Here is a 26,751-nt window from a genome sequence, read left to right as displayed (position 1 = left end):
TACTGTATTACAGTGTAATGACTGTATCAACAGATAAAACACTCCTTGACTGTTAGGGTGTGGATATACTGTATTACAGTGTAATGACTGTATCAACAGATATGAAATCAAACTTTCCTATTCAAATAGAGTCCTCTGCTTCCTGCCATTCTAATGTTCTCTGATCGATAGAACCCTTTTAATGACTATAAAATTACATAGTAAATACATTTTCTTGTTTAGCATACCAGTGCCTGTCTAAACAATGTTTTTCTTCTTGTTTATAGTATCCTAAACTGAATTATACCTCCTAATACTTTTGTATATATACTCTTCAAAAGAATAAACGCAAAACCACATTGTCGTAACATTTGGAGAATTGATTTAATTATTGAATGGTGAGTCCGATAATTACCAAATGTTGCAGGATTGTTCACAATTCACTCTAGTCCATTGTGAGCAAGTGATAGGACACACCACCAAGGTCAAGGTCATCTGGAGTCAATACCGGGTGTGGCCTCCGCGTGTGTTGACAACTGCCTGGCACCGCCTGCCCATTGAAGCAACCAGAGTACGGATGACGTCCCGGGGGATGGTGGCCCACTCGGCCTGCAAGGCTGCTGCCAGCTCGGGCAGAGTCTGGGGCTGTGGTTGTCGCTGTCGGAGGCGTCGGTCCAACTCGTCCCATAGATGCTCAATTGGGTTCAAATCCGGTGATATCGATGGCCAAGGAAGGACATTAATGTTGTTGTTCTGTAGGAAAGCCGTTGTGAGACGTGCTGTGTGAGGCCTGGCGTTGTCATGTTGGAACACTGCGTTGGCGCTGGCCATAACTGGAACGATGTGTGGCTGGAGGATCTGGTCAATGTAGCCCTGTGCATTCAGGTTGCCCTGCACGTGGACCAGGTCAGTTCTGCCAGTGTGTGAGATGGCTGCCCACACCATGACACTACCCCCACCGAATCTGTCCACTTCCTGCACGCAGTTTGCCGCATAACGTTCACCACAACGCCTATACACGCGACATCTTCCATCATGACGTCGGAGCAGAAATCGGGACTTGTCACTGAACCACACCTGTCTCCATCACAGTTGAGGCCATTGTCGATGAATCTGGCACCACTGCAGTCGGAGTCGACGGTGTTGTGGTGTTAAGATGACACCTCGAAATGGACGTCTGGCACGAATTCCTACCTCACGTAGGCGGTTCCATACGGTCTGGTCGGATATCCTGCGCAAACCTGGTATTGCTGCGGCTGTGGAGGTGGCAGTAGTCAATCGTTCCCGAAGGTGGCTTACCCGGATGTAGCGGTCCTGCCCGGGGGTAGTGACCCGTGGTCGACCGGATCTAGGGATCCATGTTGCTGGTAACGGTCCCACAGTCTGGAGATGGTGCTTGGGGACACATGGAATGCCCTGGCAACGGCCGTTCTGGATTCGCCTGCGTCTAGTCGGCCGATGGCATTGTTTCTCTGCGGTTCACTGAGACGTGGCATGTCCTGGATTGTCAACTGTCGGCCAGATACAGAGGCCAGGCAAGCGAACACCCTGCACTTTTATACTGTCGGTGTTCATGTTGCACGTGCAGACAACGCACGTGCAGTGGTGACATGGTTTGCACGTGGCTGCGTTTTTGCGAATATTCACATTTTGGAACTTTATTGTACAGTAGCTGCGTTTTATCGAATGTAACTGTGGGAATGTGTTTGGGACATGCAATGACCTTATATTCACAAAGCATGAACCGGTAGGAAACATAAAATCGGAGTTATAACCCATTTGTACCCTTTTGCGTTTCTTTTTTTGAAGAGTATAAATAAAACATTCTAATGTTTGTAGCGTTTTATTTAAGTATGAAATTACTGGGAGGTGAAATCCAATTTAGGTTATACATACATTAGGATGACAAAAAACACAGTTTCTAAGTAACATTCTAAAGAAAATGTAATGCACAAGTAAGTGTAGTTATTAAAAGGCTGTTAGAACCATGCTACAACAGCAGCAAACTGAAATCAGTCTGTATCTTTGTTTTAAAAGGACGGGTCAAAGGAGATGCTGGGAAATAGGTGAGTGGGGATATGCGTCAACCTTGATTGGATATAGGCAGGTCAAAGGTGTTTGGATTTGGATAAAATGGCAGTGTTGTTAATATTCTATTTTACTGGTCTACAGATCAACAATGAGATGTGTATGTTTAGTTGTATTCTTATTAGACCATGTAAACTCACATTCTATACACTTGTTTGTCTTGCCTGTCTTGTAGCCAGTCAAAGGTGTATATTGCATTTTTTTTTTTTTTTAAATGATGTATTTAGCAATTTTGTTAAAATATTAAAATGAATAGGACATAATACTTTTCTTAATCCACACCCCAATAAAGAAAAAGAAGATGCATATATGTAGATGTTTAAGTGAAGCTCAGCTATGTGGGTGGGTTTTTCTTTTCTTTTCTTTTTTTGTATTCATTTCGATTTGGTGTTATCATGAAAAGAGTAAGGTGTGAATACATTTCATTTTACAAAGGTGGCCCAAAATTGAAATAGGTTGAAAAAATGGACAGGTCTTCTAAGAGCAATAATTCAGTAATAAGTTGAGCGACAAAGGGCAACAATTCAGTAATAAACCGAGATAAAGGGCAATAATTCAGTAAGAAACCGAGAGATAAAGGGCAATAATTCAATAAGAAACCGAGATAAAGGGCAATAATTCAGTAAGAAACAGAAAAAAAATGGCAATAATTCAGTAAGACACAGAGAGAAAAGGGGCAATAATTTAGTGAGAAATTGAAAGAAAAAGAGAAATATTTGGCTCACTTTGTCACTGCTAAAATATGTTTATTCAGGGAATTCCTCACTGTACCTCCAATTGTACATTTTTAAAAAATGGGATTTTTTTTTTAATGCATTTAATTTACAAGAGACCGATCTACAATGTACCTCTATGTATATAGTAATAATTCAATGCAAGTGTCATATCATTATTTTTTGTCATAAACTCAATTATTTTCATAATCTATTTGTTTGTGTTCTGTTTGTTGTATACTGTATTATGAAAGGTAATCGTCTCAAACTTGTATACTGGCCTTGGAATAAGGCAGTTTCTGTTGGCTACCAAAACTGATATTTTTATCATGTGCACATTGATATACTCATAGGGGCAACCACACTTTCTATGAGTTAAGTTATGGGGTACAGGAAAAAAGGTGTGATTGGCAAGGGGGGGGGGGGGGTGCATGGACCCCATTTGGCTTGAATTTTACTTGATTTCCCATATATATATATAGGTGCCTTTAGTACACCTACTAATTGTGAAGATTAGGTCAGTGTATCTGGGGGTTTTCTTAGTTCTAACAGTTATATTCTAGGGAAAATGTTATAAGACGGGCGTTGTACTTACGAAACATTTAGTCTAAAGCTGGACTAATGGCAGACTCAATGATTTACAAGGTTGGTGATGTCGAACAATGAAATGTAGATGTAAATTATATTTACATGGCATGTTAAATACTTCTGTTTTACTGGACAACATGTTTTCCTTGATCTATATCATAAATAACCCTATTTAAATATTATTTTATTCTATTATAATAGAACACAATTATATAAGAAAATAAAAACCCCAGTAAACTGAATACCCCTGAAAACTCAACTGTTTACCAGATACCATCACTGGGTGTCTGGTTTAGAGGGGTTCACTGTATATATTTTCAGGTAATACAACGCTGGTTCATTTCACAGGACAGTTGTCTATGTGACTCTGATTTCATAAACTCTCACCCTGATAACCCAATAAATTAAAGAAACAAAACAAGGAGTTTAGTATATAATGTTACATTTACAACAGAATTACAATGTATAAAAACAATAATAATAAATAAACGGATCACTATCAGTATAACAACATTTGAAAATTAATAAATATATAAGTTGAACACAATTTATAAAACAGTGAATAAAAATAACAAATTACACATCAAGTTCTTTTTGGCTTTATATATATATATAAAAATAAATAACTAACTATATATATACACAAAGGTATATATATGTAAACAAAACTGAAAGAAAAAAACTCAACAAAATTCACTAAATATTAATAAAATGCTAAAACGTCCAGGGAATGTGAATATCGGAAATACAGTACCAATAATTAATCTGTGTATTACGTATAAAAAAAACCCTGATGTAATAAATAAAATAATAAACTTTGAACCAGTAATGCTGCAATATCAGTGATTTTTCAATGCCATTGTTTATAAAATAATTTTCATTTGAAACTTGACAAGTCAAGTAAAAATTAGATCACTCAGCATGTAAACTTGATATAATAACTGGTAACAGGTGTATTTTCCTCTATTTCTGGCTTTAAAGGTTTTATCAACAGTTGTTATATATATTTTCTGTATTATGTAACAGTGTTAAAAAAATATGTGTGTTGGATATGCAGAATACTACACCAATGTCAAATACAGATGATGTATCTAAGTGGAAAAATGAGATTGATAAATCTTTAAACAAGGTGTCATAAGATAAAAAGGTATTTATCATATATTAGCTAGCATTTCCAGTGCAAGCAAAGTATGTGATATTTTTCAGATCACATATTTTGAGAATTTTATAACTTTGCAATTTTTAATTAGATAAAAATTAACAAACTTACTACGGTGACACTCCATAATTGACGGCACTCCATAATTGACTTCTAGTCATGAAACAAAAACATTTTAATAGCAACTTTACACTGAAAGCTGTCCGGCATTAAGAAAATAAAAAATGTTAAGCACTAGTTTATAATTATGTAAATTTACCCAAAATGATGTAACTCATGTTTAACATCATTTCCATTCAAAAAGAAACCACATATTCTTACGTCATTTGAATACTGCATAATGGCTGACTGGAATTAAAGTTGCGTATACTGTTTACAAAAATAGTTTGTATTAAGCTTGAGATTATATGATAAAGAGATTATTACCCTCGTGTGTTTCAGTATCGTCAATATCATATATTAGGAATTAAAATAATGTACTACGCTCACCAGAGGCTCAAATAATAAAAAATTTATTCCTGAAATACTGACGATACCGAGAAACACTCTGGTAATAACCTCTATGTATCTGACACAAATGTAGTATTCAACTTCTTACATATTCTCAGAAACCACGTTTAAAAAAAAAACGCCCATCTAACTTGTGTGTTGAATGTGTTACCTACAGTATTAATTTCAGTGGATATTTTTCATTTGACATGTAGGTCATCACTATAAAGTAGCTAGGCAATGTGTTTCAGTGTATCTCCAACATATGCTGGATATCGCTGTGTAGTATCAGAAAGTGTGGACGGTGTTCTCTCAAATGGATGTGCAAAAATTTACATTACTACCCTAGTGATCACTCGCAATGGTGAAAAGATCTCACGAATAATACGCATTGATGTAATATATCGTACACCATTATTGGATGATTTGGTCTGTATTGACCAATAACTGATAAACAATTAAAATGACATCATGTAAGATGTTAGCATTTAATTTATATCCAATACTAAATTGCTAAAAACAAGAAGGTATTTCTAAAATGAAAATATACCTGGCTTTATCTTGTAACCACAGAAACTGATTCAGAAAACTGAGCTGCTAGAAAGTCGAAACATGAGGACAATAAAAACAGATAATGTGTAAAGTCATATTCAAAGCACAAAATGGTAACAATATACATGTATAAAAATGTCATGCGTCATGCTATGTTAGATCAAATATAATTATAATTGAAAGATGTTACAAAGTGGAACACCTATTCTTAAAGTCTAACTATAACAATTCAAAAAATAAAACATAATGATATATGTAAAATCTTTTAAAAGCTAAATTAATATAGTATAGGAATTCTAAATAATAAAAATTTAACTTTTAGTAGCTTTGCACATTTTTCTTAAACACCTGTTGGTGAGAACATCATGCGTTATTTTTGATAACACATGGGTTGTTTACACACATACGTGTATTAACAATTTTAAGATATACGACTGGCTATTCCTAGATGATGATCAGGTCACCAATGCCAAACATCCAATAAAAAACAACACAGTGGAAATAGATTACACTGTGACATATAGTTAACCTGACAATCGTGTCTGTGACACATAAGTTAGCTACAAGTGCAACAGCTGTAAATAACTTTTAGTCGATAAAGATGTTAAAATTTGCTGAAAATCTGGTTTTTGAGCATATGTAAGAAATAGAATAATAAATTTGTGTCCGTTAGATATCATTTATCTCACAACTCGTTGTTTAAATACATCAAACTCGCTTTTGCTCATTAGATACATTTTAAAACAACTCGTTGTGACATAAATGGTATCTAACGGCCACTCTTGCATTATTCTCTATATAAACAACTCATTGTGACATAAATGGTATTTAACAGCCACTCATGTATTATTCTCTATATAAACAACTCGTTGTGAGATAAATGGTATTTAACAGCCACTCGTGCATTATTCTCTATTTAGATTTAAAATTACGGACAGTCTATAATTATCAAGTTTCCTGAGCATATAATTGTATGCCTTAGGGTGATAATTCCAGCATACACTCTTTTAAAAGAAAACAAATGTCTTATAAATAGCTCTTGCAAAAGCAACTGAACACCTTTAGGACTGACTTTGTAAGCTTATGAAAATAAAAGTTAATACATGTAAGTGTGAACAGCCTCTTAGCATTAATTAAATCAAAATAATTAAACAGCACCACAAAATACATTTTTATAAATAAATAAATAAATAACATCTATGTACAATCACAGAAAATGCTCCACAACAGATAATACATGTATATAGATATCCTGCAACCACAGAATATGGTGACGGATAAAGCAAAGTCATATCCTGCTACCAACAGGATATGACTTTTGACGTCACTCATGTGATGTCACACGCATCACATTACAAAATAGCTCATTTGACCTCTAGATCATCATACAATGTGGCTGAAATAACAGTCAGTCAGTCAGTCAGTCAGTCAGTCAGTCACTCACTCTCTCACTCTCTCTCTCTCTCTCTCTCTCTCTCTCTCTCTCTCTCTCTCTCTATATATATATATATCAGATCAGTGCTATTGTAAAATGATCAGGATGTCCATAAACTTGCCTTATTGTGACTATCCAGTATGTTTGGTCCCTATCCTGTATTTACTCCTCCAGTGTGGGTAACTTTAAATATTATAGTGCTACTCGATTATCTTGCTTCATTTACCTGGTTAACATTTGTAGCCTACTAAACTTGTTCCGACATTAGTAATACAAAATCATTGAAGTCACAGTACATGTAACTGTATGTCTGAACAGACCCAAACAAAGTTAAACAGTTAAATACCACTAGAGCACATTGATTTATTAATCATCGTCATTTGGATGTCAAACATTTGATAATTTTTTACATATAGTCTTAGAGAGGAAACCCGCTAGATTTTTCCATTTGTGGCAAGGGATCTTTTATATGCACCATCCCACAGACAGAATAGCACACACCACAACCTTTTATATACCAGTTGTGGAATATTGGATGGCAAGGGCGTCAATCTGGCTTTAAAAGTGTGTGTGGGGGGGGGGTGGGGGGGGGGGCATGTTAGTGTGATAAAGGAAAAAGTGGGGGGGGGGGGATTTATATAGATTGTCCCGTCCCCCACCGATGGACACCCATGCTGGATGGAATGAGAAATAACCCAATGGGCCCACCGACGGACTTCGATCTTAACCGACCGCACATCAGGCAAGTGCTTTACCACTGGGCTGTGTTCCACCCCATGTAACTGTATGTCTGCACAGACCCAAACATCAGGCAAGTGCTTTACCACTGGGCTGTGTTCCACCCCATGTAACTGTATGTCTGCACAGACCCAAACATCAGGCAAGTGCTTTACCACTGGGCTGTGTTCCACCCCATGTAACTGTATGTCTGCACAGACCCAAACAAACAAATTCACCTCTCTCCCCTGAGGTAATAAACTCGTGAAAAATTGCAGATACCCATACCATACCATTACAAAAACATAATTGTGAATGTGTTGTGCCTTAATCAAGGAATGTTGATGTATAATAAATGTAGAGACAAAAATAAAAAATAAATGTAAAATCAATACTATACTGATAGAAAGAAGTAAGGGAAGACATAAACAGTAATATCAAATACTGACTGCAACCAAAACCGTCGTCCAGTGTGAGGACGTTAACCGTGTTATACGCAGTCATCCCCACAGTGCTGACATTCGGTCCCACATTACATCAATATATTTTATACAGGCATTAGTACTCTAGTATTGAATTACATTTGGTCTTAAATACCATGTTCCCTTATTTCTTTCCATCAGTATATAAATATCCCATAGACTCTCTCTTGTACACAGCTATGATGTTGCTATGGTTTTAGCAGTTTGGTTCAACCCTGATTAAGCACCACTGAAACAACAAGCATTCTGATAGAACTTCTAAAGTAATGAAGGGTCAACAATTTAATTTTGTTTCTAAATTCAAAGGCCATGACTATCAAAAATGTCTCTAAAATTCAAATCTGATCTATAAATCATTGCGAAAAAATGTCTATAAAACTATGTAGGACAGATGGATGGATGGACAGGGTCATCTGGTTGAGTCAAAGTTCAAGGTGCACCTAATTTTTGATAGAGCAGTTAATACCACATGTCCTGCCATTAGTGATAAATATGTGTGTTTTATTTGTAAAACAAATTAGTTTTATCTGGACAAAAAATGGATGCAATTTTATTTCATCTAGTACCACTGTGGCAAGTAGCTTTGTGCTTGGAACATGTATGGGGGTACCTGTAAAAAAAAAACAAAAAAAAAACAACTCAAATTTTGTATGAAATTAGGGGTGTTGTAAAAACATCTGATTATACCGAAAATGAGCCTTGAAAGGAACCATTTTCTTCAGTTAACTCTTTGAAGTAGGGTGTTGTAGTACTGATATTTATGGGTCATACTTTGGTTGATATATTGCATATAGTTTTAAAACACAAACGTTAAAACAAATTTTGGTATAGTACACCCAGATGAGACAAAACTTATGGTGTCCTCTGGTTGGACCTGTAGGGGACTAAAAACATTAACAAGAAATATAGATTAAACAGCTATAAATATAAAGCAAATAATTCTAAATAAAGAACTGCTTCTACACAGGCTGTCTATAAATGGAATGATTATTGTTTTGCTGATCATTCTTATTTATAAAATGTCTTACATTTGAAATAAATATATCAGTTATGTTCACATTTAATTCAGAAATGCAATAAATGTGTACTATTAAAAAGATGTGGAAATGACATAAATATACAGATTTATCCAACAAGTAAACGATGAAAACAACACACGCTAGCTGCACCATGAGAACAAAAGCACATTGATTTGGTTTGTTTTTCAGCTTTCTGTTATTAAACTAGAACAAAAATTCAGTCAAACATCATTATCTTCACCTGTGATATCTCAAAGTAAAAAAAATGGAACTGTAGTGATATCACTTGACAAAATGACATCATTGGTTGGTTACATGGATATCTCAAGGTAAAGAAATAGCACTGTAGTGATATCACTTGACAAAATGATGTCATTGGTTGGTTACATGGATATCGCAAGGTAAAGAAATGGCACTGTAGTGATATCACTTCACAAAATGACATCATTGGTTGGTTACATGGATATCGCAAAGTAAAGAAATAGCACTGTAGTGATATCACTTGACAAAATGACATCATTGGTTGGTTACATGGATATCTCAAGGTAAAGAAATAGCACTGTAGTGATATCACTTGACAAAATGATGTCATTGGTTGGTTACATGGATATCTCAAGGTAAAGAAATGGCACTGTAGTGATATCACTTGACAAAATGATGTCATTGGTTGGTTACATGGATATCTCAAGGTAAAGAAATGGCACTGTAGTGATATCACTTGACAAAATGATGTCATTGGTTGGTTACATGGATATCTCAAGGTAAAGAAATGGCACTGTAGTGATATCACTTGACAAAATGATGTCATTGGTTGGTTACATGGATATCGCAAAGTAAAGAAATGGCACTGTAGTGATATCACTTGACAAAATGACATCATTGGTTGGTTACATGGATATCTCAAGGTAAAGAAATGGCACTGTAGTGATATCACTTGACAAAATGATGTCATTGGTTGGTTACATGGATATCTCAAGGTAAAGAAATGGCACTGTAGTGATATCACTTGACAAAATGACATCATTGGTTGGTTACATGGATATCTCAAGGTAAAGAAATGGCACTGTAGTGATATCACTTGACAAAATGATGTCATTGGTTGGTTACATGGATATCTCAAGGTAAAGAAATGGCACTGTAGTGATATCACTTGACAAAATGATGTCATTGGTTGGTTACATGGATATCTCAAGGTAAAGAAATGGCACTGTAGTGATATCACTTGTTAAAATGATGTCACTGGTTGGTTACATGGATATCTCAAGGTAAAGAAATGGCACTGTAGTGATATCACTTGACAAAATGACATCATTGGTTGGTTACATGGATATCTCAAGGTAAAGAAATGGCACTGTAGTGATATCACTTGACAAAATGATGTCATTGGTTGGTTACATGGATATCTCAAGGTAAAGAAATGGCACTGTAGTGATATCACTTGACAAAATGATGTCATTGGTTGGTTACATGGATATCTCAAGGTAAAGAAATGGCACTGTAGTGATATCACTTGACAAAATGACATCATTGGTTGGTTACATGGATATCGCAAAGTAAAGAAATGGCACTGTAGTGATATCACTTGACAAAATGACATCATTGGTTGGTTACATGGATATCTCAAGGTAAAGAAATGGCACTGTAGTGATATCACTTGACAAAATGACATCATTGGTTGGTTACATGGATATCTCAAGGTAAAGAAATGGCACTGTAGTGATATCACTTGACAAAATGACATCATTGGTTGGTTACATGGATATCTCAAGGTAAAGAAATGGCACTGTAGTGATATCACTTGACAAAATGATGTCATTGGTTGGTTACATGGATATCTCAAGGTAAAGAAATGGCACTGTAGTGATATCACTTGACAAAATGACATCATTGGTTGGTTACATGGATATCTCAAGGTAAAGAAATGGCACTGTAGTGATATCACTTGACAAAATGATGTCATTGGTTGGTTACATGGATATCTCAAGGTAAAGAAATAGCACTGTAGTGATATCACTTGACAAAATGACATCATTGGTTGGTTACATGGATATCTCAAGGTAAAGAAATGGCACTGTAGTGATATCACTTGACAAAATGATGTCATTGGTTGGTTACATGGATATCTCAAGGTAAAGAAATGGCACTGTATATCTCTTGAAAGAAATGGCATGTAGTGATATCACTTGACAAAATGACATCATACATGGATATCTCAAGGTAAAGAAATGGCACTGTAGTGATATCACTTGACAAAATGACATCATTGGTTGGTTACATGGATATCGCAAGGTAAAGAAATGGCACTGTAGTGATATCACTTGACAAAATGATGTCATTGGTTGGTTACATGGATATCTCAAGGTAAAGAAATGGCACTGTAGTGATATCACTTGACAAAATGACATCATTGGTTGGTTACATGGATATCTCAAGGTAAAGAAATGGCACTGTAGTGATATCACTTGACAAAATGATGTCATTGGTTGGTTACATGGATATCTCAAGGTAAAGAAATGGCACTGTAGTGATATCACTTGTTAAAATGATGTCACTGGTTGGTTACATGGATATCTCAAGGTAAAGAAATGGCACTGTAGTGATATCACTTGACAAAATGATGTCATTGGTTGGTTACATGGATATCTCAAGGTAAAGAAATGGCACTGTAGTGATATCACTTGACAAAATGACATCATTGGTTGGTTACATGGATATCTCAAGGTAAAGAAATGGCACTGTAGTGATATCACTTGACAAAATGATGTCATTGGTTGGTTACATGGATATCTCAAGGTAAAGAAATGGCACTGTAGTGATATCACTTGACAAAATGACATCATTGGTTGGTTACATGGATATCGCAAAGTAAAGAAATGGCACTGTAGTGATATCACTTGACAAAATGATGTCATTGGTTGGTTACATGGATATCTCAAGGTAAAGAAATAGCACTGTAGTGATATCACTTGACAAAATGACATCATTGGTTGGTTACATGGATATCTCAAGGTAAAGAAATGGCACTGTAGTGATATCACTTGACAAAATGACATCATTGGTTGGTTACATGGATATCTCAAGGTAAAGAAATAGCACTGTAGTGATATCACTTGACAAAATGACATCATTGGTTGGTTACATGGATATCTCAAGGTAAAGAAATGGCACTGTAGTGATATCACTTGACAAAATGACATCATTGGTTGGTTACATGGATATCTCAAGGTAAAGAAATGGCACTGTAGTGATATCACTTGACAAAATGATGTCATTGGTTGGTTACATGGATATCTCAAGGTAAAGAAATGGCACTGTAGTGATATCACTTGACAAAATGATGTCATTGGTTGGTTACATGGATATCTCAAGGTAAAGAAATGGCACTGTAGTGATATCACTTGACAAAATGATGTCATTGGTTGGTTACATGGATATCTCAAGGTAAAGAAATGGCACTGTATGTCACTTGTTAAAATGATGTCACTGGTTGGTTACATGGATATCTCAAGGTAAAGAAATGGCACTGTAGTGATATCACTTGACAAAATGATGTCATTGGTTGGTTACATGGATATCTCAAGGTAAAGAAATAGCACTGTAGTGATATCACTTGACAAAATGACATCATTGGTTGGTTACATGGATATCTCAAGGTAAAGAAATGGCACTGTATGTCACTTGTTAAAATGATGTCACTGGTTGGTTACATGGATATCTCAAGGTAAAGAAATAGCACTGTAGTGATATCACTTGACAAAATGATGTCATTGGTTGGTTACATGGATATCTCAAGGTAAAGAAATGGCACTGTAGTGATATCACTTGACAAAATGACATCATTGGTTGGTTACATGGATATCTCAAGGTAAAGAAATAGCACTGTAGTGATATCACTTGACAAAATGACATCATTGGTTGGTTACATGGATATCTCAAGGTAAAGAAATGGCACTGTAGTGATATCACTTGACAAAATGATGTCATTGGTTGGTTACATGGATATCTCAAGGTAAAGAAATGGCACTGTAGTGATATCACTTGACAAAATGATGTCATTGGTTGGTTACATGGATATCTCAAGGTAAAGAAATAGCACTGTAGTGATATCACTTGACAAAATGACATCATTGGTTGGTTACATGGATATCTCAAGGTAAAGAAATGGCACTGTAGTGATATCACTTGACAAAATGATGTCATTGGTTGGTTACATGGATATCGCAAGGTAAAGAAATGGCACTGTAGTGATATCACTTGACAAAATGATGTCATTGGTTGGTTACATGGTTGGTTACATGGATATCTCAAGGTAAAGAAATGGCACTGTAGTGATATCACTTGACAAAATGACATCATTGGTTGGTTACATGGATATCTCAAGGTAAAGAAATGGCACTGTAGTGATATCACTTGACAAAATGATGTCATTGGTTGGTTACATGGATATCTCAAGGTAAAGAAATAGCACTGTAGTGATATCACTTGACAAAATGACATCATTGGTTGGTTACATGGATATCGCAAGGTAAAGAAATGGCACTGTATGTCACTTGTTAAAATGATGTCACTGGTTGGTTACATGGATATCTCAAGGTAAAGAAATGGCACTGTAGTGATATCACTTGACAAAATGACATCATTGGTTGGTTACATGGATATCGCAAAGTAAAGAAATGGCACTGTAGTGATATCACTTGACAAAATGATGTCATTGGTTGGTTACATGGATATCTCAAGGTAAAGAAATAGCACTGTAGTGATATCACTTGACAAAATGACATCATTGGTTGGTTACATGGATATCTCAAGGTAAAGAAATAGCACTGTAGTGATATCACTTGACAAAATGACATCATTGGTTGGTTACATGGATATCTCAAGGTAAAGAAATGGCACTGTAGTGATATCACTTGACAAAATGACATCATTGGTTGGTTACATGGATATCTCAAGGTAAAGAAATGGCACTGTAGTGATATCACTTGACAAAATGATGTCATTGGTTGGTTACATGGATATCTCAAGGTAAAGAAATGGCACTGTAGTGATATCACTTGACAAAATGATGTCATTGGTTGGTTACATGGATATCTCAAGGTAAAGAAATGGCACTGTATGTCACTTGTTAAAATGATGTCACTGGTTGGTTACATGGATATCTCAAGGTAAAGAATGGGCACTGTAGTGATATCACGTGACAAAATGATGTCATTGGTTGGTTACATGGATATCGCAAGGTAAAGAAATAGCACTGTAGTGATATCACTTGACAAAATGACATCATTGGTTGGTTACATGGATATCTCAAGGTAAAGAAATGGCACTGTATGTCACTTGTTAAAATGATGTCACTGGTTGGTTACATGGATATCTCAAGGTAAAGAAATAGCACTGTAGTGATATCACTTGACAAAATGACATCATTGGTTGGTTACATGGATATCGCAAAGTAAAGAAATGGCACTGTAGTGATATCACTTGACAAAATGATGTCATTGGTTGGTTACATGGATATCTCAAGGTAAAGAAATAGCACTGTAGTGATATCACTTGACAAAATGACATCATTGGTTGGTTACATGGATATCTCAAGGTAAAGAAATGGCACTGTAGTGATATCACTTGACAAAATGACATCATTGGTTGGTTACATGGATATCTCAAGGTAAAGAAATAGCACTGTAGTGATATCACTTGACAAAATGACATCATTGGTTGGTTACATGGATATCTCAAGGTAAAGAAATGGCACTGTAGTGATATCACTTGACAAAATGATGTCATTGGTTGGTTACATGGATATCTCAAGGTAAAGAAATGGCACTGTAGTGATATCACTTGACAAAATGATGTCATTGGTTGGTTACATGGATATCTCAAGGTAAAGAAATAGCACTGTAGTGATATCACTTGACAAAATGACATCATTGGTTGGTTACATGGATATCTCAAGGTAAAGAAATGGCACTGTAGTGATATCACTTGACAAAATGATGTCATTGGTTGGTTACATGGATATCGCAAGGTAAAGAAATGGCACTGTATGTCACTTGTTAAAATGATGTCACTGGTTGGTTACATGGATATCTCAAGGTAAAGAAATGGCACTGTAGTGATATCACTTGACAAAATGACATCATTGGTTGGTTACATGGATATCGCAAAGTAAAGAAATGGCACTGTAGTGATATCACTTGACAAAATGATGTCATTGGTTGGTTACATGGATATCTCAAGGTAAAGAAATAGCACTGTAGTGATATCACTTGACAAAATGACATCATTGGTTGGTTACATGGATATCTCAAGGTAAAGAAATGGCACTGTAGTGATATCACTTGACAAAATGATGTCATTGGTTGGTTACATGGATATCTCAAGGTAAAGAAATGGCACTGTATGTCACTTGTTAAAATGATGTCACTGGTTGGTTACATGGATATCTCAAGGTAAAGAAATAGCACTGTAGTGATATCACTTGACAAAATGACATCATTGGTTGGTTACATGGATATCTCAAGGTAAAGAAATGGCACTGTAGTGATATCACTTGACAAAATGACATCATTGGTTGGTTACATGGATATCTCAAGGTAAAGAAATGGCACTGTAGTGATATCACTTGACAAAATGATGTCATTGGTTGGTTACATGGATATCTCAAGGTAAAGAAATGGCACTGTAGTGATATCACTTGACAAAATGACATCATTGGTTGGTTACATGGATATTGCAAAGTAAAGAAATGGCACTGTAGTGATATCACTTGACAAAATGATGTCATTGGTTGGTTACATGGATATCTCAAGGTAAAGAAATAGCACTGTAGTGATATCACTTGACAAAATGACATCATTGGTTGGTTACATGGATATCTCAAGGTAAAGAAATGGCACTGTAGTGATATCACTTGACAAAATGACATCATTGGTTGGTTACATGGATATCTCAAGGTAAAGAAATAGCACTGTAGTGATATCACTTGACAAAATGACATCATTGGTTGGTTACATGGATATCGCAAGGTAAAGAAATGGCACTGTAGTGATATCACTTGACAAAATGACATCATTGGTTGGTTACATGGATATCTCAATTTAAAGAAATAGCACTGTAGTGATATCACTTGACAAAATGACATCATTGGTTGGTTACATGGATATCTCAAGGTAAAGAAATGGCACTGTAGTGATATCACTTGACAAAATGATGTCATTGGTTGGTTACATGGATATCTCAAGGTAAAGAAATAGCACTGTAGTGATATCACTTGACAAAATGATGTCATTGGTTGGTTACATGGATATCTCAAGGTAAAGAAATAGCACTGTAGTGATATCACTTGACAAAATGATGTCATTGGTTGGTTACATGGATATCTCAAGGTAAAGAAATGGCACTGTATGTCACTTGTTAAAATGATGTCACTGGTTGGTTACATGGATATCTCAAGGTAAAGAATGGGCACTGTATGTCACTTGTTAAAATGATGTCATTGGTTGGTTACATGGATATCTCAAGGTAAAGAAATAGCACTGTAGTGATATCACTTGACAAAATGATGTCATTGGTTGGTTACATGGATATCTCAAGGTAAAGAAATAGCACTGTAGTGATATCAATTGACAAAATGACATCATTGGTTGGTTACATGGATATCGCAAGGTAAAGAAATAGCACTGTAGTGATATCACTTGACAAAATGACATCATTGGTTGGTTACATGGATATCTCAAGGTAAAGAAATAGCACTGTATGTCACTTGTTAAAATGATGTCACTGTTTACACTCACTGCTCAATGGACTTGTAGTATGTTTTTTGAGAATAAAGGTAATGGATGAAAATTAAACAATAAATAGAACAATGTCTGGTTTTTTTGTCAAATTTGATCTATATCTCAATTACAAACTTCATAAGATCAGATATATCTCAATTACAAACTTCATAAGATCAGATATATCTCAATTACAAAATTCATAAGATCAGATATATCTCAATTACAAACTTCATAAGATCAGATACATCTCAATTACAAACTTCATAAGATCAGATATATCTTGAATGCAAACTTCACATGATCAGATATATCTCAAATGCAAACTTTACAGGATCAGATATATCTCAAATGCAAACTTCACAGGATCAGATATATCTCAAATGCAAACTTCACAGGATCAGATATATCTCAAATGCAAAGTTAACAGGATCAGATATATCTCAAATGCAAACTTCACAAAATCAGATATATTTCAAATGTAAACTTCACAAGATCAGATATATATTTTAAATGCAACTTCACAAGATCAGACATCGTCTGTTTTCATTTGAAACAGTATATTAAATACATTCTGAGTCAAAATACTGGGTCTCTGTGAGAAAATGGCAAGGACGTGTCATATGGAGGTTACTACATGCTTCATCACAACTCAGAATGCATCGAAGACAACTTCAAGGTGGGAGAATCTGATGGACTTGGGCTCTGTAAAGACAAGGATAACTATCAGGAGCAGAACACAGAATCTGGGAAAATCACACAGCATGCATTTCAACGCAATTACACATACACCAATGCATATATAAAAAACCACATATTCATTCCACCTATTGGCCTCAAACCATCAAACTTAAAGCTAAAGCTGGTAGGTACTTGGTTTGAATATTGATACCGGCTTTAAAAGAGTAAATTTTTATACTTAGTGGGGAGGAGTAATGTAACTACAGAGACCTTTCCTTCACTAACCATCAGCAACTCACCATTAACCCACTGTACTGTCGACACGCAGTCCAGATAGCCAAGACACTGTGCTTGAATCTTAATTCGAAATAAGCATCTACAGAGATCAAGTTAAATTAATGAAATGATATGTGTATATACTAACTTCAACAATGTTCCCCAAGTTCTTTCTGGTGAAAAACCAAAATATTATACCGACTTTATTGATATTACTGTCAAACCTGTTCAGTCAATCCTCTCTATTAAACAGCCACCTGTTTTCAGAGGCCACTTAACTATTGCACCAAATCATCTAATGCTGAACACACTGGCCTATATCACAGTTGCCAAGAGACAACTTTTAATATACCATTAGATGATTGCCATACACGTAGATACAAGTTGATTACTTCATTCATTTTAACCCATTTTCCTGCTTGTATCTAATTAGGGTTCAAGCATGCAGTCCTGGACTAACACCTCAGCTATCTAGAATATGTCTAGGATTAATGGTTAGTGAAAGAGAAGTCAGTATAGTGGCCTTAAACCTATCCAGTCATTAACAGTTCTTCTGGGAGGAAGTACTGGGGTGTGAACCTACCAGCCGTAAGACCCTACACCACTGAGGTGAGTCCGTGTGAGTGTTCAAAGTGAGTCTGTGTGAGTATTTGAGGTGAGTCTGTGCGAGTATTTAAGATGAGTCTGTGCGAGTGTTTGAGGTGAATCTGTGTGTTCGAGGTGAGTATGTGTGAGTGTTCAAAGTGAGTCTGTGTATTTGAGGTGAGTCTGTGCGAATGTTCGAGGTGAGTCTGTGTGAGTGCTCAAGGTGAGTGTGTGTTCGAGGTGAGTGTGTGTTTGAGGTGAGTCTGTATGAGTGTTCGAGGTGAGTCTGTGTGAATATTCGAGGAGAGTCTGTGTGAGTGTTCAAGGTGAGTCTGTATGAGTGTTCGAGGTGAGTCTGTGCGAGTGTTCGAGGTGAGTCTGTGCGAGTGTTCGAGGTGAGTCTGTTACGAGTGTTCGAGGTGAGTCTGTGTGTGTTCGAGGTGAGTCTGTTATGTTCGAGGTGAGTCTGTGTGAGTGTTCGAGGTGAGTCTTTGTGAATATTCGAGGTAAGTCTGTGTGAGTGTTCAAGGTGAGTCTGTAGGAGTGTTCGAGGTGAATCTGTGTGAGTGCTCGAGGTGTGTGTGTTCAAGGTGAGTCTGTGTTCAAAGTGAGTGTGTGAGTACTTGAGGTGAGTCTGTGCAAGTGTTTGAGGTGAGTCTGTTCGAGGTGAGTGTGCGAGTGTTCGAGGTGAGTATGTGTGTGTTCGAGGTGAGTCTGTGTGAGTGTTCACGGTGAGTTTGTGTGAGTGTTCGAGGTGAGTCTGTGTGAGTGTTCATGGTGAGTTTGTGTGAGTGTTCGAGGTGAGTCTGTGTGAGTATTTGAGGCGAGTCTTGGGTGAGTGTTCGAGGTGAGTTTGTGTGAGTGTTCGAGATGAGTCTGTGTGAGTGTTGAGAGCCGACTCACCTCCATCCGTAGTCTCATCTGCTGTTCTCTCTCCTCCTCCAGCAGCTCAGACTCCCAGTCACCTTCCACCTCATGTGGGTCAAAACTGTACAGCGGCATCAGGTGATGACGCAGCTTGTCCAGTCTGCAAAACACAAACTTTACAGTTAACTACATCTATATATAACTGTACAGTGGCATCAGGTGATGACGCAGCTTGTCCAGTCTGCAAAACACAAACTTTACCTGTTAACTACATCTATATATATAACTGTACAGCGGCATCAGGTGAAGACGCAGCTTGTCCAGTCTGCAAAACACTAACTTTACAGTTAACTACATCTATATATAACTGTACAGCGGCATCAGGTGATGACGCAGCTTGTCCAGTCTGCAAAATACTAACTTTACAGTTAACTACATCTATATATAACTGTACAGGGGCATCAGGTGATGACGCAGCTTGTCCCGTCTGCAAAACACTAACTTTACAGTTAACTACATCTATATATAACTGTACAGCGGCATCAGGTGATGACGCAGCTTGTCCAGTCTGCAAAACACAAACTTTACAGTTAACTACATCTATATATAACTGTACAGTGGCATCAGGCGATGACACAGCTTGTCCCATCTGCAAAATACAAACTTTACAGTAATTACATCTATATATAACTGTACAGCGGCATCAGGTGATGATGCAGCTTGTCCCGTCTGCAAAACACAAACTTTACAGTTAACTACATCTATATATAACTGTACAGGGGCATCAGGCTGTGGTGCAGCTTAACCAGCTTGCAAAATAAAAAATTAAAGGTACATTTATATAAATTACTGTATACAGATTACATGATGACATAACTTGTCCAGTCTGCAAAATAAATGTGTATGAATATTTATATAAACTATACAATCTTTACATTCAGTAGCTGCTTCATGACAATTTATATACATTAATAAACTTGCGTGTTTTTGCTATCAACAATTTGTAATATGGAATATACCAGACTGTCAACATGTTTTAAACGCGCTCTGTCACGGATGGTTGACTTAATTATTGACCCAACAAAGTATTATATGACAATATATACATTTGATTTGTACCTAAAAGTACTTTATTGAACCATCTACATAACCACCATATCACACTTATTATTGATATTTTATAAAAAAATAATTGAATTATGGGTACGGTCCATAATTCTGAGAAAAATAAGGTCTATTTGGAGAGCAGAGGTGTGACGTATTATTTTGAGTCACGTGATGGGCATTCCCCGAATAACCGCAGTGCCAAAACGATTTACCAAGCTCGTGTAACGAGAACGCTTGACCGTCCTCTGCGACGTAGGGTAAATAGAAGAAAAAAACCCAATGAAAATAAGTTATTAAAAATTAATAAAAACATGTACTGAATAAAATTAAGCTTAAATACATTCATTTATTTTAGTAACAGAAGCATGTTAAACGTCGACGATCCCGACTAGTTAGGCCTTTGCATCTATAGGTAAATTTATCATTAGTCGTAAGCGAAAAACTCTAAACATCTGGATCAGAAACACCGTCATTTTCCACTTTGTCAAATTCATTAGTATACAAAATATGTCATAACAGCTGACTCTGGATAGGAACTGTTACATTTTTAAAGAATACTCTGAACTAGACGGTGTTTATATACGATGTGACTATATATATACAAAGGCAATGTCTATAGCCTCCACTAACGAGAATTGGCTACATTCACAGCAAAAATGTATATAGGCGGTAAACAAGTACATGTATTTGATTGATCCATATTACCGAACCATCTGGAACAGGAGGAATACATACTAAGTACTGTACGAACAGTGCATTTTTTTAACAGGGGACGGGGTGGGGGAGTATATGAATTTAGCGGACCCTTTTGTGTCCAAAAAATTCATTATAATAAATAAATAAATAAATAAATAAATAAATAAATAAATAAATAAATAGATGATGATGATGATGATGATGATGAATAAATAAAAATTACAAATTATCAGCGGCTGAGGTAGATTAACTGAAAGAGAAACTAACTACGGACAGTACACAAACTAACAACAGGGCTTGAACTTAATAATTTTTCACTGATTGCAGTTTTGAGGCTGTTTACGTAAAAAAAAATTAAAAGTTAATTTTACCGTAAATAAATATGACTAAAAGGTTATTTTGCTGTATTTAGTCACATTTCAAATGCTCAAAATTGCAAGGGCCAATAAAACTCAAAATACATTTTTAATAGGCTACTAGTAAAGATGAGACCACTCCCGGGTCCCCCTCTAAATTTATGTAACATTTCTGTAACAACCGCTACCCCACCCACCCCACCTCACCCCACAGCAACGTGATTTTACCAACATTATAATACATGTAATAATAATATAATAATACACAATTATTATTATTATTATTACTACTGCTGCTGCTGCCGCTGCCACTACCACTACTACTACCACTACCACTACTATTATTATTATTAGCCTACTACTACCTTTTTGGGTGGAGGGGCAGTGTTTTATCTGGAGGAGTTTTGGCTATAAAAATGCAAGATTAACGCACAAACGGCAGGCTGAACTTGTCCCTGCACGTAGAACTGGATTCAACTGGGTTAAGTAATAATTAGCCAACATTTGGACGACAAAACATGCAACAGTACACTGGGTTTTTTTACGATATACATTAAAACCAAAATACCACTTTGCGAACCAGTCAAAATAACTTGCACACACGCCTAATAATAATAATAATAATAATAAATGGTGAGTTCAGGTTCTGACTGTTTATTATTTTATTTCATCGTATTCACGGTTATTTTCGTCATGAAATAATATATTTTTTATTATTTGCCATGTATATAGCCGGCCCTCATTTGCCAAGTCTCTATACATGGCGATCGTTTATATAAAATCCACAAATACATTATACGGTTGTCGTATATATAGCCTCATCACTACGAGTATGTTTTTCCGTATTTTTATGACTTTTTACAAGAAGACTTCCAAATTTTAAAAATGAAGCGTGTCGTGGAATTCCCTCGATCGTAGTTCAATTAAAATATTTTGGATCATACAATAACTAGGTTTGGTATTCCAAATGAATGTAAGTTTCATTTATAATGCATATTTAGAAAAACAAGGCCCACTAAATCTGTGATTGAGCTCCTTTAATACTAAGTAACATTCTTTACCAGGAAAAGTGAGTGATCACCCATGTTCCTTTCCACACTCCCCGAAAGTATTATGTACTTTGCAAAATAATCACTTTGAAGGGGGCTGGGGGTGGGGGTGAAACCTACACTGCTCCAAGCAAATTTTCTTTTTCTAAAATGTATTTATAGAGGGAGCATGACCTGACCTCCCTAAAACCTTCACTCACCAGTCCAGACCCTTCCGGCACAATTTCCTACAAACGTTCCTAAAAAGTACAGTATTGTACTATTGCCAAATGACAAAATATAAGTTAGAATATAAAATATCAATAAAATCATTCTGTCATTTACATGTAACTAAGCAAGTATTCTAAGTTCAAGCAACTTACAGAGTGCAATGACTAGGGGTATAGGGCAGTGTTTAAAATAATAAAATGCAGAAAACTATTTAGTCAATCTATATTTTTAAAATAATATCACATTAATTAAACTTGCCTGTTTTTCTTCAAGATGAAAATTATCTGTAAGAAGATAACATGAATAATTAATTCTTTTATTTATTCATTATAAAGGATTTAAAGAAAACTATAACAACAATCAACAGATGCTTATCATTGGTTTGAATACATTCTTTTTACTAATACCACGTTATTTTATGTCAAAATCAAATAACTTTAAAAAAAAATGTATGTCTAAATCAAATAACCCAACAAAAATTATATTTTTAATTAAGGTAGTAAAATTACAAACAGGCAGATGGATAACAACTTATAAATTCAGGATAGATTTTGCTGAGTGTCACATCATGATTCACTATGCACGTTTCAGAGACTGATAGCTACACAATTCTAAAATGTTAAGGAAAGAGTTGTTGGGGTTTTGTTTTGTTTTTTAAATAACCTTAAACAAATTATACTGACTAAAAATAGTCTTAAGAAATAACATATCTATAAAACCCATTGCTAAAATAATGGGTCAGATTACAACATTAAACCCACTTTTATTAACTTTAGGATGACTTTTGATAATGGTCACAAAAGTACAATATTAACATCCATGTCTACCTAGATACATATACTGATGGAAAGAAATAAAGGATCACAGAGATAGCAACGTTACAAGAAATAATGACTGCATCAAAAATCAATTGATATTGTCAGAAGTTAACTGGGAACATATAGGCAGCACATTCAACACTACAGACATTCAATACCACATTACAACTTGGTATGAAATAAAGGAATTATTACGCTAGTTGTGAATTAAATTTGGTCTACAATTCCATGTGTTCCCTTATTTCTTTCCATCAGTATATACTATATATACACATGATAAATCAGGCAATAGCCATCAGAAACTGTACCAGAATTATGATGAGCACAATGAAGATGATGGAACCAATGGGTACAAGGACATAGATGAGAACTTGATTGGACGACATTCCCGCATCAGGCAGATCCAAATTGACATTGGTTGTATTGTCAATATTACTACTGGTATTGAAGCCAGAAACCATCTTGTTAGCTGTACCACGGTAACTGGCTTGGAACAAACACTCTCTGACATCCAGCTATTTCAAACCATTTACGATGCAAAGTGGAAACACACACTCAGTACTTTTCACTGATTGTTTGTGGTATGTGTAATTTTTAATTTTTTTTTTTTTTTTTTTTTTTTTTTTTTACAAAAGCTTCACATTTCTAAAAGTATAACTTCTTATTTCTGGAAGGTAAAATACCACCAAAACTGTCACAGGTATTCCTGCATACTAAGCTACACTACACATGAATTTTGATCTTTTTAATCCTCTTATTAATTGAAGGGGGGAAAACTGGAGATACATGGACCACTGCTGTTGGAGAAGGCTCTGCAATGAAAAATAAAGAAGTTTAAAACTAACTTTAAACAGATATATAATGTTTGTCTAATTTTGAAAAAGAAAATAAGGAATGTTTGTTTAATTTTGATATCTGAATGAAAACAATGTGTTCTTAATCTTGATAAAGAAAGGAAACTAATTTTGTTTTCAACCACCTTGCACGTTGTTTTCATCAGCTAGCAGCTATTAGTATTACTGGTAGGTTTTTATATAGGACAGAACCAGAGTAAAAACCTCACATGTGAATAATAAGATCCATAATGTCTCACAAAACAGAAGGACAATCCTTTGGCACTGTCATCTAAACCAAAGGTAGTTTTTACTACAGCAGCACACAGATGTATATGCTGAGGTTTGAACCCAATGATCTTGGCTTGCACGTCCTATGCACTAGCCACTATTAACAACTGAACTTGTTGTTTTACAGTTTTGTGGAATGGCATAACTTGCCTATTTTGACAGCATGAACCAAATGCTGACAAAACATTTTAACGGAATGAGCAAAATGTTTGGTGTAGGTTTCATTTAACTTCATACTATTTACATATATTTTGTAAATTTTTATGAGTTATGACTTATTTCCCCGTAGCTAATTATTAAGAAACATGGCATCCATTTGATACCATCAGAGACTGGTACCCATCTATTATTTCTGTGATGTTTTGAGACCTGGCTACTATTCAAAACAGGCTTCTATGGGGATTTTCAGTCAAAGTTTTCTAACATCGTATTCTGATACAGGCTTCAAAACTTGTTGGTACCTGTGGAAACCTTTTACCCAACTGAACATTAAAAAAAATCCTTCACCTTACTCGTTGTTCTCTCTATGCAAACAGTTCGACAAATCCTCTAGCCCAATGCCCAGGGCTAGTGCTTTTTAACTCAGGGTTAGTGACAAATACAAAACCAGTAGCCTGATGGGCTAGTGGCTTAAAAAAAAAAAAAAAAAAGCTAGCTCACGATGTTTTTTCTCCACTGACGTATTTTTGATAAATGTTATTCTAACATTGGTCATTGCATAATGTCAACAAATCAGTAAGTATATATTAATATTCAACTTGAACTAGATTTCAATAAACTGCAGTACCAAGAAGTTTCTACATCGTCAATTACAACAATACACACGATACAGACTGTTTTCTTTTCATTTCATGGACAGGAAACAACCTTAATAAAACGTGTTTTGATTGGTTGTACAAGTCACATGTTAGTAAAATCTTGCACATGTCAACAAGGTAACAAAGGTGTGAATGGACCGTCCCAATTAACTAACAGGCTAGTATAATTGAAGTACAAACCCAGTCATGTTTAGAATTACTGTTTGTCTTATTTATCTATTGTCTTCTAATTTAATGCCTCACTTACTTGCGATAGGGATGTTGGCAATCAGGGCCGGCTTGACCTGTTTAATGTGCATAGCAGTTTGGATAACATTTCACATCTGTACAAGATAATACGGTTTTGTCCTTTTTTTTGTCTATCAATTAACGAGTTAAATCTTGCCAATATATTTGTTGATATCTGTCTGATTGCATATATTACCTTGTATGCTATTTGAGCCACTGACATCACTGTTCCTGGTGCATTGAATTCTTTGTTTTGGGTGGTTAGAAAGAAGAGTTTGTTGTGGTTGGGTTCCTTGAAACATTGTTTTTCAGCCTATATAAAGTGTGTTGTAACATCAGAAATTTGTGCTAGTGCTTTATTTTAGTGGGCTAGTGGAATTTACAAAACCACTAGCTCTGAGGTTAGTGACTTTTTAAAAAATTTGTCATACCCTGCATGCAACGAGACTGATGATAATAACATGTTCATTAACATCACAAAGCTACAATATTTAACATAAACAGGTCTTTCATCTAGTTTATGTAATGCATGCCTCTATTCAAGGCAGGCCTCTATGCAAGCCTTTATGACACACATTTTAAATTAGATTTCACGGACAGTGTCAAAGGAAGCTCCTACCATAAAAGGCCTTTAGTGATGTTAATCTTAATTTAATATTTTGGGAACCTGACTAATGCAGATGATTTCGAGTACTCTTATACCACGACAATACCGTTGAATACGACACGTTAAGCTAACACCATCGACATATTTAACTTCACCTACATGTATGTATAGGTAATGGGACAAGCTGAAGACATTTCAGATTTACAGTATGATGCATAGAAGTAGCAGTATTGATAATGCCAAATGCATAGATATTGGAAATTATCCGTTTAAACTTACAAAATAGCAGACACATCCAAGCCAATCATTAATGTACTGTCACCTTGTCGTCTG

At 35.7% G+C, this 26,751-nt stretch overlaps 1 protein-coding gene across 1 annotated transcript; it reads right to left on the bottom strand.

Moving 5' to 3' along the window:
- Window positions 1–17,423: 17,423 nt before the first annotated feature.
- LOC121369443 (small integral membrane protein 29-like) lies at window positions 17,424–26,734 on the bottom strand. The gene is made up of 5 exons (XM_041494542.1): window positions 26,698–26,734; window positions 23,950–24,453; window positions 23,082–23,107; window positions 19,442–19,565; window positions 17,424–17,701 (listed from the first exon to the last, which is right to left on the bottom strand). The coding sequence occupies exons 2-5, from the start codon at window positions 24,100–24,102 to the stop codon at window positions 17,642–17,644; spliced, it is 363 nt and encodes a 120-aa protein (XP_041350476.1). The 5' UTR covers window positions 24,103–24,453; window positions 26,698–26,734; the 3' UTR covers window positions 17,424–17,641.
- Between the last annotated feature and the right edge of the window lie 17 nt (window positions 26,735–26,751).

Source organism: Gigantopelta aegis, chromosome 3, assembly GCF_016097555.1.
Source record: "Gigantopelta aegis isolate Gae_Host chromosome 3, Gae_host_genome, whole genome shotgun sequence".
In the NCBI taxonomy this organism is placed as follows: domain Eukaryota; kingdom Metazoa; phylum Mollusca; class Gastropoda; order Neomphalida; family Peltospiridae; genus Gigantopelta; species Gigantopelta aegis.
The sequence above is the reverse complement of the archived record's forward strand: the minus strand, read 5'-3'. Positions and strand labels throughout refer to the sequence as shown.